The following is a 15783-nucleotide window of genomic DNA, read 5'->3' on the forward strand; positions in this document are numbered from 1 at the left end:
CTCAAGGAAAACGTGGAGCTAGAACTGGGGACTCAGCAAGGAGAAGGCTGCCTTGCACTCCAGCTTCATTTGAGATCTGCAGGATCTCAGTGCGAGCCGCTCTCCAGGACAGGGTGAGCCTCTGCTGCCAGGCACCTGGCTCCTGACACATCCCACATCCATCTGCTGTGTTTCACGTAGCTACAGCCAAGAAAAGGCACACAGACACCCTGTAAGGAGTTCAAGCTTGCTCTTCAGAAGCAGCTTTGTGGGATGGACTCAAATGAGATGAATCCACAGGAAGGAGTTATTCTGGACTGCAAATATTAAGAATATATCTGTTTGTGGCTAACATAAACCAGACATTTTTGTAGCTCTGTTTTCTGCAATGGATGAAATAGAAATCACAAAAAAAATGGCTTTCTCTAGAGGCAGAGTGGTGTCAGGTTTTAAACCCATAAGCAGTAGTGGATTTTTCCTAAAAATTATTATTTCAAGCCAGCCTGTGACATCTGATCTGTTGTTGGCTATTTATTACTGTGACAATGTCATGTCCTGCAATATTTTTGTTACAGTTTTATGCCTGAGAGGCAACTTCATACTTGACTGTGTGTCTGTTTGAAACCAATGCTGGTCTAAACAGCAGCTGCTCCTTGTTCCAGTCCCCATCTCTTTTAGAGGAATCTGTGACCAAGTGTGCTGTGTCACAGGAGCAGGTACCACGGGCTAAGAAGCTCCTACAACACATCTCAAGCGTGTATTTGACATCAGCTCAGCAGACAACTTGCAAAGGACAGGAGATCCAGGTACCCCTACAGAGAAATGTGCACCAAGAAACAGCAACTGCAGGAACTCTTCCAGCATCTGCTGCCGACTGCCCACCTGGAACCTCCAAAAGCAAGACATGGCAAGCATGATGCTGAGGCAAACTCCCAACTACAAATGGGGACGTTAGAGTCCAGCAGCTTGGTCCTGTGTCTAAAAGAAAAGGGTTATCTGGAATGGGCGGTGCTGGGTTTAAGTCCATTTCCCACTGAGCAAAGGAACAGGCAGTGTGTACAATGAGGGGTGGGGCAGCACACCACTGGCACCACTCACCCAGAGCTGCTTTTCTCCAGGGAAAACAACCTAGCACGCTCAGTCCTGGCTTCCCAGCAAGCAGCTAGCTCCTGCACTTGTCCTCTCCTGTGACTGTTTGGGGGGGGAAAGTTCTCCATAGCGATCACACCACACATAAGGTGTGAAATTAGCTCACAGCTTAATTTCACCTCTGTAATTACAGTTGGAAGCTTTTCCCTTCCCTCAGGCTTCAGACTGTTAAATGTACAACTCCTAGAGCTGCATGTTGTCCCACCAACACCTTCCCAACCACCTCTGAGATGGTGAAGCCCCTCTAAAAGCATCACAGAGCTCTGGAGCACTGATGGTAACATGGGTACAGAGTGTGCTGGCTTCCTGCTGCGAGGAGGACAGGCAAGACCTGATCCAGCACAATCCAGACCCGAGCTCTGGCTGGCAGAGGCAGAAAGCCTGGTTGTATAAAACATTTTGGACATATCTGAAGCAGCCAAGGGAGCTAATGCACTCTCAGCACTTCCCAGAGTGCAGGCGCAGCGTTTCTGATCCAGTTCTTGGCATCCTGAAGCGATACGTGGATTCACAATATGCTGGTTTCAAAAACATAATCCAGCAGAAGGGATATTTTTAACATGGATCATTTTGGGAATCTGCTTAACCCCTCGCGTGGCCTTACACAAGCAGGAACTCCTCAAAGCGCACTTATCCCCAAACTATGCCAGCTTCACCTGGCTATTAGGTGACAGTCTCTGTAAATTGCAATTCTCCCACGTTGGAGCAGCTGCTCCTAAGTAAGAAGGGATGTGATACCACCTGAGTTCACCTCCAACGGAGTGTGGAGAGAACACACAGCTGTAAAACTAGAACAGAATGGCAAAGCCATCCAAACCAAATGCCAGCACACACACAAGACTCAGGCAGAAAAAAGAGCTCCAAAAAATATTAGGCAACCAAAAAAACCAGTGGGCTTTGGCCTTATCCTCACTTCAGTGCCAACTGCTTGTCCCGAAGACTTCATAGTGACCATTCCCTGGGGTGATGAGACAAAAATCTCGGCTGAGGAAGGTCACTGGCATTGGTCCTGGTGCATGCATCAAATCCTAATGCAATAATAGTCACTCAAAACTAATGCAGACCTGAGAGCCAGAAATGTGAACAGCCAGATTTCAAACTAAATGCCCTTCTAGCCTTCACTGGCTGCACTGGCAAGAAAAAAAAAAATGAGAGGAAATTAAAAAACCAAACCAAAACACAGCAAACCCACAAAAACACCCCAAAAAACACAGAACCACAAGCCAGTGGAAGCTTACTGAAGATAAAGAAACATTTCCTGACAGAAGAGGAGACAGGGGAGTGAAATGCAAAACCAAGTTATTTTATTACTTGAGACTAAAGCGAAAAAAATCATTTCATCACTTCCACCAATTTAAGCTCCAGTCAGAGGAGAGTCAGTCAGAGCCCAGAGCAGCACAGACCTGGGCTGCCATTCTGTCTCCCCAGAGTGCCAAGTGCTCAACAAAACACCGATTACGCCAGAACAAGCCACAGAGCCAGAAGGACACAGGTCCCTCACAAGCGATACCCACAAGGATCACAAAGCAGAAACACAACTGCAAGTGACAATTCCCTTCCGCAAGGCCACAGATGCTGCTCTGGGAGAGCATCTGCTGTGCCTTCTGGGGGCTGTGATCAGGCTGTTGGGACAACCATATGCGTGGTCCCTGGCTACCACGAACCAGACTCATAGCCACAGGCAGGAAAACTTCCTCTCCTCGAAATGTCAGTGGTGTCAGAGGGGCAGGTTGGTAGGAAAGAGCTGCTCCAGAGCACCGACAGCCACCGGGATATGTCAGACTGTCTGGGGGAACCTCACTGCCACGGCCACTGGCCCACAGAGAGCTCATCCACACAGCCATACATTTGACAGTGCCTGCAGAGAGAGCAAAGGGGGGGTTTGCACACCTCTAAAGAACAGGTCACCGGAGCACGGAGCCAAGCAGCACCTTCAGGTGCCCCTCCGGGCGCGCAGCTCGCGAGGGCAACGCGTGCCGGTGACCCGCTCGACACCTCGGCTGGGCGCGTGATGGCAGCGAGGAGCGGGCCGAGCCCGTGATCTTTCCACTCAGCCCTGCAGACCAATTAGTCATTAATAAAGAGTCTGGCCCAGAGCAGGCGGGGGCACATGATCGCGTTCTCACGGCATTAGTCAGCGGACGGAGCGATACGGGTTCCTTCACCAGGACACCGGCTCCAACGGGAGGAACATGATGCAGCATAAAAGCAGAGTGCTATGAGCAGACAACGCATGATCCTGCATAAAGGCAATCCGTTTAGCAGCGCTCAACTCGCCTCACCAGCAAAATGTGTTTGCTTCTGGACTGCCATTTTGCTCCATGGGAGGGTCAGGTTCTTCATTTGGTTCTCAGAGCCCTGAAGCTGGATTTACTGTATCCTCCAACCACAGCCAAGAGCGCAGAACCCAACTGCTGAGCAGGCAACTCCCAAGTTTTAACAAGACTGTCCTCTACGTGACATCCATTTAAGGGCAGCTCAAAATAGACTTATTCATACCAGCCTAAAACAAGACTCTGAAGAAAACAACAACCCAAGAACTGTAAAGTAATTTCTTGCCAGAAAGTACTCACAGCTACTTCTGAACTCTTTCCTTGTGACCCATCAATGTTGTCCGGAAGAACAACTTGTAGGACAAAGCTGGTAGGAACACAGTGATGCTGATAAGCAGCGCTGCTGCAGGACGTCCTGTGTCCTCCCAAATAACCTAAACACCACTGTAATGATTACTGAGCTTGGACAAAAAACCAAGCAGACTTCTGCAAGGGAAGAGAAAATTACATTTTAGCATCAGTCTTTCTTTCAGTGTCTAGAAAACTTCATCTGATCTAGGAATGGACTACCAAAAAAAATCCTTCTCTGAATAGAGAAAACCTAAAAAATTAAGATCACTTACGTCTTCCTTTAGCAGAGGAAGGCTACTCACCCTCCTCTACTGCCACTTACATGCGTTTGTCACTGGAATGAGCTCCTCTCCCTGCACAGCAGCTGGTTCTTTGTGACTCCAGATCATTAGTCCATAAACATCAACTTCCCAGGCATTCCTCACATGTTCTCTTCAGATTTCCCATGTGCCTGTACAACTCAGCCCTTTACTCACTAGGGTTTCAAGCCACCACATTTTAACATGAGCAAGCGCTATAAAAATTATTTTATAGGTCCCACATTCTCTTCCCTCTTCTTCCAGAACTCCGTATAAAGCAGAGTTCGCTACTTCTCTTTTAGGAACTATCAACTCAAGGCACCCTCAAGAACCACTGTGGATATAACATTCTGTGCTGCTCTGTCTGGGGTAGAGCTAACCTTCCTCTGTATCTAGCATGGGGCTACGGTTTGGATTTGTGCTGGGAACACACAATTCACCCATGGGAACTCACGAATGCTGTAGTTCCTGCTGCAGGAGCCAGCAAGCAGTGATGCAGCGCTCGGTTGCCGGCTGGGGTTAAATCAGGACAGTCCTTTTCAGCCCCCAATCCGGGGCACAGAGGGTTCAGAATAACGGCAGATTTGACTGGAACGTGCTAGGTGGAACTGACAGCTGTCATAGCTGTATGGATACTAACCAGCAGGCTCCTGTCTTGCCATGGGCACGCTTGCCTGGCTGCATGTGGCGCCCAGAGCTCGGCTCAGGGCGGCTCAGGGGTGGCTTTCGCTCTCGGTGCTCACCGTGGTGCTTATCAGGCCGCTCCGCTGGGCCTGGGAACGCTCCGATAACAGCAACCGTGACGTCGGGGGCCAGCGCAGGGCGACGGCGCTGCTATCCTGGGGAGACTGCAACTCCAGTGGGAGCTAGAGCTGCTGGGCTGTGACCTGTGCATGACACCCCAAAGGCCAACTCCAGGCTGGAGAAGGTACTTGTCAAAGCAGCTGGCCGGGCCCGTGCTGCAGCAGGTCCACCCTGAAGCATCAGTGGCCATGCATGAGGACATGCTGGAGCACCTCACAGCTCGTGTCCATCACCCACCACCTGCTCTCATCCTCTGTTCCAGATGCATCTGTCTAAAACACTGGAGGCAGCAGTGCCTTCAGAGGAAGCCTGGGGAAAACAACTTTGTCTATGTAACAGGCCTGAAATGGTTTGCTTTGGTAACAGATATTCATACAAGCACAACAGGATAAAGGAGCTTCTACACTCCTTTTTTAAGCTGTCAGGGCCACCGCGGCTGGGCCCAGACACAGTCATTAGTCACACATTTCTTGGAGACACCTGTTAACAAAGAAAGGCTTTATGTCCAGCACCTAATTGCAACATGGCTGTTTCAAGGTAAACGGGAAATGGGCTACGATAATATTAAATCCCAGTTATCTGCATCCATTATCTTGCATTTATTTATTGCTGAGTGGAATGACTGGTCTGGGAACAGAGCCAGAAAAGTTGGGTTGATACCACACTCCAAGACTTCATAGATATTTCTGAGAATCACAAGTTAAGGGTCACATCCAGACCTGAACTGACCTCTCCGCAAAAACCCACAGGTACCTTCACCGTGTCACAAGTCAAGCTTTTCCAGGGAAACAGAGCTGTTGGCAGCCCAAGGCATTACTGGACCAGGAATACCTAATGCAAAGGTGTCCTACTCATCACTTAGAATTAAAAAGGCAGAAACAGGTTTGTTCAAGAAGCATGGCTCCCTTCATAGAAAGGTTATTACAGAAACTTCTAGCATTCACAGCAATCTCTACACTCCCACATTGCTCAAGATTCAGGGGACATCCAGGTTACTTGCTGGGAGAGACATTTTGAGCATGATGAGCTTAAGATGTTTTTCCAATGCTTTTTAACAAATTAAGTTGCATCGCTAATGTTCAGTGAACTGGGCTCTTTTAGCTTGATCTTTAATTCGAGTAATCATTTTAAAAGCTGGAGACACTATCTCCCTTTACTCAGTCTCTGGAGAGGATTCTGACACTGGAACACACAGTCAGGGCTTTTTCACAGGACTGTTTTGCAGCATACTCCCTTTCAACAAAATTTACACACTGTATTCCTGGCAAAGGGAAGAGATCCATGATCCAAGCAAAACTTGGGAAACACGGAGGTCTTCCTTTTGCAGCAACTCCCGCCGTTCCACCGCTCTGTTCACGGGTCCAGAGCGTCCATCCCAGGTTAGATTACAGTACAAGGATGGTAGCTACACTCTGCTCCTTCAGGTTATACTGCAAACAGGAGTAAGCCACGAGGCTGAGCAGTCGGAGCATCCTGCCTGGAGCTCCGTGCCCACAAGAGCCGAGCAAGGGCGCCTGGGCTTGCCTTGCCGACCAAGCACGGGCCTAAGCCCACGCTCGAGCCCAGGCTTGCTCACATTCCTTCCACGCTAGCAGGCTCTCAGGCTGAACTTCAGAGCGCTGCCAAGGTGGCAACACAGAGCCCAGCAGACCCAAAGAGCAGCAAGGTGCCAAGTACAAGCCAGAGCCCTCCAGAGTGCCACGGATGGAACCGCGCAGCCGCCTCGTCAGGGGCAAAACCTCTTCCCCAAACACGGGAAAGCCCAATGGACACGTAAGGACACAGAAGACCTTCTCCACGCTTGGATGACACGGGAGCTGTATGCCATGGGAGACAGCCTGCCTTTCCTTCTAAAGCCCAATTTCAGTATAGAAATTCATCATTCACCACTGATTAAAGGGGAGAAAAGGAGTCTTTTATCCCGAGGGAGACGCATTCACAGACTTATAGGGAATCATTGCATGTATTGCATGTTCTGGTAGAAGCAATTCTTGCTCTTAGGCAGCAATAATCTCCTTTCCATGCACATTCCAGTGATGTGCCAGTAACACGCCAGAGATACAAGCCCACTCTGAAACTGAGAGCATTTCAGGATCTATTCAAGGTATTTTTTCCAAAAATTCACTCACGTCATCCAACAGGTGAGCTGGGACCTAAAAGACAAGCTAGGTAGGTGGCCAAATGATGGCTCTAAGTTCATTCCAACTCTAAATCAATATTCTGTTCTACAGCCTCTCTCTAACACCACCCTCCAAGCGCCTATCAAAGATGCACTCAAGACTTTGCACTGGTCTTTCACTGATTTACAACCCCACCCTGCAAGCAGCTCATGGCTGCAATCCAGACTTTGTCCCTGCACCCCTCTGGCCCCACTTGATGGATTCTCCCCACACACTGTCCTATCTCATCACGCATTTCCTCGGTTCATGCTGGTGGAACTACTCATGCAGGACTCACCCGATGGCCTTAAAGGCCATTGAGCTGAGTTGCCTCGAGGCCAGAAGTCACCTGTGCTGAAGTGTTTAGTGGGCCTAAGCAAGAGCTCCACATTTCCAACCTTTCTCGCTGCAGTGATGCAGGTGCTCCTGCACTGAAACTCCATTATCAGCACCACAAACACCGCTTTCCATGGAACACCACACTGACACTTCCACTGGGACAGTACTGCTCAAACCCTGTTAGTGCTCACCTAAGAGATCATGAGATGTCAAACAATGGATGTGGAACACCCCCATGGCACCACACGCTGGCTTGCTGTGCCACCGAGGCTCTGGAACGGAGCTTTGCTGGGGACACAAGAGAACAAAGCCCCATCTATTCTCCCCTGGGGGTGATTGTTCCTGCCCAGAAGGACACACAGACAGCCCTGTTGAGCAGGGCTGCTGGTCTTGAGCTGTGCTCTGTGTCTGCTGAATGCACCAAGTGTCAGCCAGGGAAGTGAGCTCAGACTAGACAAATTAACAAGAATTTAGGTAACATCCGCTTCCAGATGACCACATTTACCAACTCTGAGACCTCAGCAAAGTGTCCAGGACCAATTCCTGTGTATAAGAAAGACACTTCAATTCCAGTGCAACAGACAGGTTTGATGTGCTCAAATGCCCCTTTTCCCTAAGCTACTGAGCCACTATTTCCCAGCTTCATTCTGAACCATCTCATATTTAGCAGCCTTGATGCAAAGACCTTTACGCTTGTGTCGAAGGGCTGACAGTGTGTCTGAAGTGTTATACAGCCACCGGTACAATAAAAGCAATTAACTTTTGCAACCTTCTGTTCAAGGTTAAGAGCTGAAATGAGTTAAGTAAACCTTCAAGATGTGATTACAATGATGTAAAAACTTATTAAAAAAGCTTAAGGGGAAAATACTATAATCTTCCAGTTGCACACACCGTTGAAAAAGAGAACCAAGTTCTGTTTCTGCACCTGCTGAGGGAAAAGTGAGAGAAAAAGAGAGAAAACTGAAAAAAATTAGTAAAGGTAAGTAGTTGGCACGCAAGACCACTTCAGTTGCTGTCTTTGACGTCAGATTACACGCCTGCACAGTCATCAAAATCAAAGCATTTGCATGTTTTGCTCAGAAAAAGTAGCAGAAAAAGACAGAACACACCACAGGAATAACTCCTAAGTGAAACAACCCAAAGATCTGTTGCACATGCAAACCCACCAGCACTTCTTGCGTAATATCAGCTCATTATGAAAACTTTCAAAAGAAAGTAAAATTCAATCTCCCCCAGGGAACAATCACATCAAATATCAGCCTGTTTCATTAACTTCACCGATGAGCAGCAGCCACCTCGCAGAGGTCAAAAGAAGAGCTACCATAGCTCTGTATTATTTATATATTATACATAAGTGTATTAATAACAATGCATTACTAATTATAATCTGAATAAAATTAAATAGCTTTTATAATCACCATTAATAACAGAAATAAGTGATTCGAGTAATCCTCAGTCTTAAAAGAACTCATGGAACAATTCCCACCACCAAGTTCTTCAACTCACTCTGGCACGCCAGAAGTATGGATCGATACGTATGGAAGGACAATTAAGGCTTATTTCAAGACAGAATTAATACAGAGTATTTAGCAAGTATTTATTATATGCTAGCAAAACAGAAATATGATGCTGTTCCCCTATAAAGTTAGTTATATAATACAATTCGCATTTGGAACATTTGGAAAATTCTCTTCCCCCACTAAGAGGATCTCCTTAGGAATAAAAAATATATAGATCAGCCATATTCTCTCTCTCCACATATATATATATATATAAAAATAATAAATCTATTTTAAATCCCCCCTCAGACTCTGTTTTACCTTGGCAGCAGAGTGAACTTTCCTAAGAGCACACATTTCTGGAATTCAGAAGCTGAAAGCTCATTTGTGCTGCAGATTCAAAGGAGTCTGATATTGCTGACATGGAATCAGCTCTTCTGATTTTTCTGGTGAGAAAAGACAATTAGCTAAAACCAGGGCCATTTGCAACCTCCTCTGCTGTGCTCAGAAGGCTCAGCCACACTCCAGCAGCATGGATTTCCATGCCTATTGAAGCTGGACAGAAATCCACTGCTCCAAATCAAACTGAACGCCAAGAAATGAAAGGCAGTTTTCCCTGATTTTCAAATTTCTCATAAATCCCCATGCAACTTCTGCCAGTCCCTATGGCATGTTCAAATACATTCCTGATGTGAAAGACTCATAATTGTGGGATAGTAATTCAAAGACATTTTTATCTCCTCAGTTAATGTAATTAAGCCATTGAAAAACAAGAGCTCTGCAGCTTTTTACTTACGCCACGCACTGTTTTATCACCCAATTATGGGCGCAGTAATTGTCTTTGACACTGTCCAACAGCAATAAAAAGCATTCCTGCCACAAACTGCGCACAATCCTGAGCAAACTCAGGAGAAACGAGATGCTACAGTGACTCAAAGTTCAAGGGCAGGGGCAGAAGCCTTGCCTTGAGTGGTTGTGGGGAATTCACTACAACCTTGACCATTTTATAGCTGTATATTAATTTCAAGCCACACAGTGAAGAGCTTTCTTAGCAGAGTCAAGAGAAAGACCTCTGCCTCCCCATCCAAGTCCTTGTGTTTGGAGGGAGCACAAAAGAGGAGCTTCCCTTCCACCAGACGCAGCACAGTGACACAGAGACGCGCTCCTTTATCAATATTAACCATCAGCTGCTATTACTGGGTTTTCAAAGAGCACTCCCCCCCTCCCCAGCCTTCTAAGTGCATTTGAAGCCGGAAGCAGCTAATTGACTTGGAACGAGGAGTTATCAGAACCCTTTTAATTTGCTCAAAGCAAGAGTTCAAATTCTAAACCTAATGCACGCAGAAAATACGTGTGAGGCGGGTCGCTGGAGCGTGACAAGGATGCTCTCACAGCGGGGCCACGAAGGCATCTCACCGGCACCGAGGGACCGAGCGGCGCCGGAGCGCCGTCAGCAGCCAGGCACCTTCAAACCCTCCTTCCAAGTCCTCTGGTTCTCCCAGCCCGTGGGGAGGAACTGGAACTGCAGTCCAGTAAAAGCCACGCTTGTTTTGATTTGGACGTGCATAACGATGTCATGGCATAAAACCCAAGAAATTAAATTAAGGAAGAGAAATTGGTTTACTAGCAAATCCGCACTAACAGATGGCACGTACGCACACAGGAGCCTCACTGCTGTACCCACACGGCCTGGTTTTGGGCACCCACCTCCCAAAACAGCACATTTCCCCCAGTATTTCCCTTCTCAAAGCAACACCTTTGCCTTTATGACTGCATCTTTCTGGCAAGGCAGCACCTCCGACTGCAAATAGCTGTTTGCAAACTTACTGGCAGGAAAAATAAGGACAGGTTTTTTTTTTCCTTTAGCCTCTCATGCAGCAATTTTCCTTTGCAACCTTACCCAAAACACCTTCCAGCATATTCTTTATTACGGCTGTCCAGGGTGGCAGCATTAGAAAACCTTCAGCCAGAGACACACACAGCTCCTCCACCCTCTCTGATAAGCAGGTAGATCTGAAAACAAAAGGAGTTATAGATTCTTCCTCCTCACAGGGATGTTTTTCTTTGAATTGCACTTTGTTCATAAATTCAACCCTTTCTTATCAGCTGAAGACATCAGTAACCAAAGTATTTACCCTACACCCACTGCATTTTAATAGCTCCTCTTAAAAACCTGCTGCAAGTGATACCACAAGACAGCACCAGTATAGGAGGATGTTTTCCAGCTGCAGAGAAGTTTCAAGATTTAAAACTGTAACATAGAAGTTTAAAGGAAAAAAACCTGCACAGCTCTGAGCTGCAGAAAATCCTGCCGCACTTTGCTGGGAGCAGACCGGATGAGTGCAGGGTGTTACCTTGCCAGGAATGCCCTGTGCACACAAATTAAAGCTTCATCCCTCCTCCCCAGAGCTGGAAAAAGAAAAAAAAAAATCCATAATTCCTCCTCACCCCACCTTGCTCCCCACTCATCTGAGGTCAGCAGGCTACAGCTGCCAATCCCTTGAAATCTTGGGAATGCAGCTCCCTAAAGTCCAGCCACTGCTTCTAAAAATGTGAAATTCACATTCAGCAGGAGCAAAGCCCAAGTTACAAACAAATCCTCCTATTTTTTATTTTTGGAACTTGAAAGACTGTGCTTCCTTCCTAGGAAGCTGAAGAAGCATCCCTGCAGATTGCACTAGCACTTGCCCTTCCAATCCCACTGACCCTCACCAGCAGGTGCAGTTGATGAGAGCTAAAATCACCAGCCGAAAGCAGGCTCTGCAAAATTACCTCTTCCATCATCTAACCCAGGAGCCACCAGAACAAGTCTTTGAGCATGGAATGGCAGTTTGGGAAAGGAAGGGCACAGACGAGAGGAGATCAGCTCACGTACATGCCCTGAGCAAGCAGAGATGCAAACAGTCCTGTTCAATCATTCGGCGCAGGACTGGAAACTGGGAGAATAAAATGAAGTCTCTCACTCAATAGTTGCTGGGGTTTGGGAGCCTGAAGGTTGTTTTGGTTAGGGGGCTTCTCTACCTTATTCTTTATGCACAATTTCCTACTGATCTCAAACAAAGTACGAGCTAGGCATGTTCCCACAGCCTATCACACCAACACTTAGCAGCACATTCTGTCTTACACACAATATATACAGCTCTGCACATTTTGTTAAACCCGTCTAGTAAAGTTGTTGTTTTTTTTCCCCTGACCAGAAAATATGTACATTATAGGAGCAACCAGAACCAAGTTCCGAAGCAGCTGGGAGCACACGCACCAAGGCACGTTCAGATGCACGGTGACTTCACCTCTCTGACACAAAAGGAGCAAGCACCTATATATAGTACATGGAGCAGTTCTGGGACGGAGCTGCTCCTGCTCCGGTCTGCCCCAGGGCCCGACCTTGCTCCTTACGCACCCAACTTCACTAACAGGAGCAGCTTTGCGGAACGACTCCACGCAGCTCCGCTACGCGCCCCAAGCTCCGCTCTCCGGGGAGAGCCCGGTGCCTTTTTCCATGTCGTGCGAGCTCCCCGCACATCCGAGGGCTCCTCCTCAACGCCAGTGCTAAAGGGATGCGCTCCGAACAAAAGAAAAACCCATTAGTAATTAACGTTGTAAAGGAAAAAGGAACAAGCCTAAAGATGGTTAAATCCTCGTTTCCCCGGGCGCTTTCGCTCTGGATGGCAGCGCTTCACAGGAAGCACAGAAAGGGCAAACAAACAGCAAAGAGCTGGTCTTGGATAATAAAACAACACTCCGTACGATTATATACCAGGTGGAAAACTGGAAACCTGGGAAAGACGAGGCTGCCTATTCAGCGGCTGCCAACAACTCACTGAAGATGAACTGAAACGGCAAAAAAAGTTTTCAAACAACATGACGCCTTTTAAAAGTTGCCTCCAGCAGAGCCGGGCACCCAAGAAGATACCGAGGAGGCAGAAGGGTGTCGCGGCGTTCCCAGCCCCGCTCCCGCTCACTCACCTCCGGGGCTCGGGCTTGCGGCGCTCCTCCAGCTTGGCGGCGGGCGGGGGCTGCGGGGCAGCCGTGGCGGCGGGCGGGCTCTGCGGGCGGGCTGCGGCCGGCCTCAGTGGGGCATGCCGGCGGTCCTACACCTGCCCCTCCGTGCCGTGGTGGTGTCGGTGCGGGTGCACGCCCGCGGCAGCCCGAGCGAGCAGCGCGGCTGAGCTGGCGGCGCCGGCCCGGGCCCGCATTTAAAGCCGCCGGCGGGCTCGGCCGTCCCCTCACCCGCTCCCATCCCGGCCCGTCCCGTCCCGTCCCATCCCATCCCCGGCCGCCGCTCGGCGTCACGGGGCCCGGGGCGGGGAGCCCGGAGGAGGAGTCTGAGGGCAGGGGCTGCGCTTCCCCGCCCCGAGCTCGGAGCCGCGCCGGGGCAGGTGCGCACTTCCACAGCGCGGAGCGGAGGGCAGCGGCGGCCGCGGGACACGCACACCACACACACCCCCCCCCCGGCTGGGAGTGGCCCCGGCCGCGGGCACCCTGTGCCTCAGGCCGGGAGATGCCATCCCCCTGAGCAGGGGGGATGCGTTCCCTGGGAGCACCGCCGGGATACTCCCACGGCAGGTTCCCTGCCACTGCAAACGCACGACCCAGGGCGCTCCTGGGCCACAAGCACATAGCACGGAAAAAAAACCCAACCAAACAAAAACCTCAAAAACATTAAAAAACCAACAACAAGAAACCCAGGGGAAAAAATAGAAACCGTAATTTAGTCAGTTCGGCATAGTTTTCCAAGGAAATAGTACCTTACGTGTTGCTTCTCCTTAGCTTGGAGCATGGCAGGGCTCACCTTGCTTGCCAGCCTCGTCCTACTTCCTTCTCTCTCCTACCCAGATACTTCCATGGACACTAATCGCCCTTCCAAAGGCTCCCTCCACACTGCTGTTGGACAGGAGAAGTGCCAATATCCCACATCTTGTTCAGTCAGCTGTAGCTCCTGCACTCAGCTTGACCGTCCCGGCCAAGGTGACGAGATCCATGAAATATTTTTAAACCGCGGGGCTCCACGAACGGCTCACAAGGAACATGGCAGGACAGCAATCCATCATGGGAAGTACACGAACTCTCAGGGGAACAAAGGAGGCTATTGTAGCTCTGCAGGGGGAAAACTCCCCTGCTTCAGCAAGGTTTATGATTACCACACAGCAACTGCCCCTTCAGCTGCTCCTCAGCTACCAAGCTCCACCTTTGTCACCCATCCAAACTCTGTACTAGGGAATGATATGCAACCCATTGGCCAGGCAAAAAAAAAGCAGCAGCAACAGAAACCACAGCACTTGCAGAGCGGAGTGAGAGCGCTGCAGAAGGATTTCCCTGCCAAATTCCTCCTCTCCTTTCTGCTGTTGTCCCCAGACACCGAGAACCAGCAATTGGCTTTAAGTCACTGTCCCCTCACGCTGTTTAATGTTTTCCTGGAAGAGCTGAGAGCCACAGTCTGCGCATGAATGGGTCAGGACTTGGGCTCCTCTGTTCCCTTTAATAAATCCAGTTTTTTAAGAACCAGGTTTTCAACAGCCAGTGAGTTTCCAGTGGGCACAGTGGTGATGCCCATCACTTACAAATACATTTGAATTCAATTAATGACAGTTTCTGTGCTAACAAAAGCAGAGCACCACATCGGTTGAGAAGCTTTGTGTACTTAAGTCCTAACCCAAATAACTGTACATCTTCCCTCTTCCAAAGGCTCCATAGCAAGGACTGCTCTCTCTCCACACCCTAAATCCCTAATGATGTGCCAGTCTGTAGCTTCACTTCACCTCACTTCTAAATAAACTAAGGAGCTCCTTGAGAAAATTGCTGTTGCTTTTTACCATTTAGATAACTCACAGGGGTTTTGGGATTCCCCCCAAGCATTGTGATCCCTCAGTGAAAGCACCTCACTGCTTCTTAGCAACCAGCTCTTAGCTTGCTGTTTCAGAAACAAACCTAAATAGCTGTACCAATTCCAGTTCCTCACAATTCTCTGTAACTTCAAATACTGTCATTTTAAACCTGTGTATTGAATTTTCTGGCTAAGAAAAAAAAGTGTTTTGTCATCAGGATGCATGATTCCAAGTCAGTCTTTAAATATAACATTGCTGCGTTTAATCATCTAAAACGCTACCAGAGCCATTTCCAGAAGTCCTTAAATCAAGAGCCAGGGCAGTTGTCTCGACCCAGTTTAAAAATGAGTACGCTCTCTGTGCACAGAAACACCCAAGCAAAGTGCACTAATAATCCTGTCTGTCATTGTGACTGGCAAAAAAACCCTGCTGGCGAGAGCCGACTTGTCCGACGCATGTATCCATGTACCTTCTGGCACCGCTCGCACACCTCGGCTCGCACGTTCCCTTTCCAAACCTCCCCGGCCGCTTCCAGGATTTTTCTCTGCTTGATTTAATAACCGGAGAGGAGCTCGTCACTCAGCACAGCAGCCCGCTAGCTTTCCCCTCCCTGCGCAGGCCACAGAGAAGCAGCTGGATTTGGGAAGACTTTGGCTGACTGTTTGAACCTGCCTTTCAAGCCCGCTGGCTTCAGCCCCGCTCGCAGAGCCTCGGCGAGGAAAAGCTGTGCCGACGGCCTTCGCCAACATCCCGGCCGAGGCAATGCCTCAACGGGGCACAGGACAGGATACACCTTCACCAGGATGCCTGCTGCTGTACGAGAATTACTGGTCTGCCTCCTCATCCTCACTCGGCTAACTCAGGAACTCGTTTTCCAGCGAGGTCGCGCAAGGTATCACCGTCAACGACAACGCTGGATAATGAGAACAGCCAAAGTTCTGATGGTAAAGATTACAGAGCGCATACATGCGCATGCTCGGTGGAAATGGTAGGGTAAAACTTTCCCTGTGGGCAGGTTATTCCATAAATATATCTTGCAGCATTTCTGGTAGATTCCTAGGAAGCCTGACCGCAGCATTGTCAGTCAGAGGCGATGCTGATTGAGA

At 48.9% G+C, this 15783-nt stretch overlaps 1 protein-coding gene and 1 long non-coding RNA gene across 9 annotated transcripts in view; both read right to left on the bottom strand.

The window, feature by feature from the left end:
* The window catches only part of SLC4A4 (solute carrier family 4 member 4), a 143375-nt gene that overhangs the window by 99710 nt on the left and 27882 nt on the right, over nt 1–15783 (bottom strand). For 2 of the 8 annotated variants that reach the window (XM_015624636.2, XM_033513340.1), the window contains exon 1: nt 4692–4763. The exons of 2 other annotated variants lie outside the window; for them this stretch is intronic. In XM_015624636.2, the coding sequence (XP_015480122.2) occupies nt 4692–4735 (44 nt within the window). In that variant the 5' untranslated portion in view covers nt 4736–4763. 4 more of the 8 variants (XM_033513344.1, XM_033513341.1, XM_033513346.1 and 1 more) reach the window with 4 other exon arrangements.
* Nucleotides 2411–4499, bottom strand: LOC117244213. Its single transcript, XR_004496834.1, has 2 exons — nt 3411–4499; nt 2411–2986 (listed from the first exon to the last, which is right to left on the bottom strand). It is a non-coding gene; the product is annotated as an uncharacterized LOC117244213 (long non-coding RNA).

This window comes from Parus major, chromosome 4 (assembly GCF_001522545.3).
Source record: "Parus major isolate Abel chromosome 4, Parus_major1.1, whole genome shotgun sequence".
In the NCBI taxonomy this organism is placed as follows: domain Eukaryota; kingdom Metazoa; phylum Chordata; class Aves; order Passeriformes; family Paridae; genus Parus; species Parus major.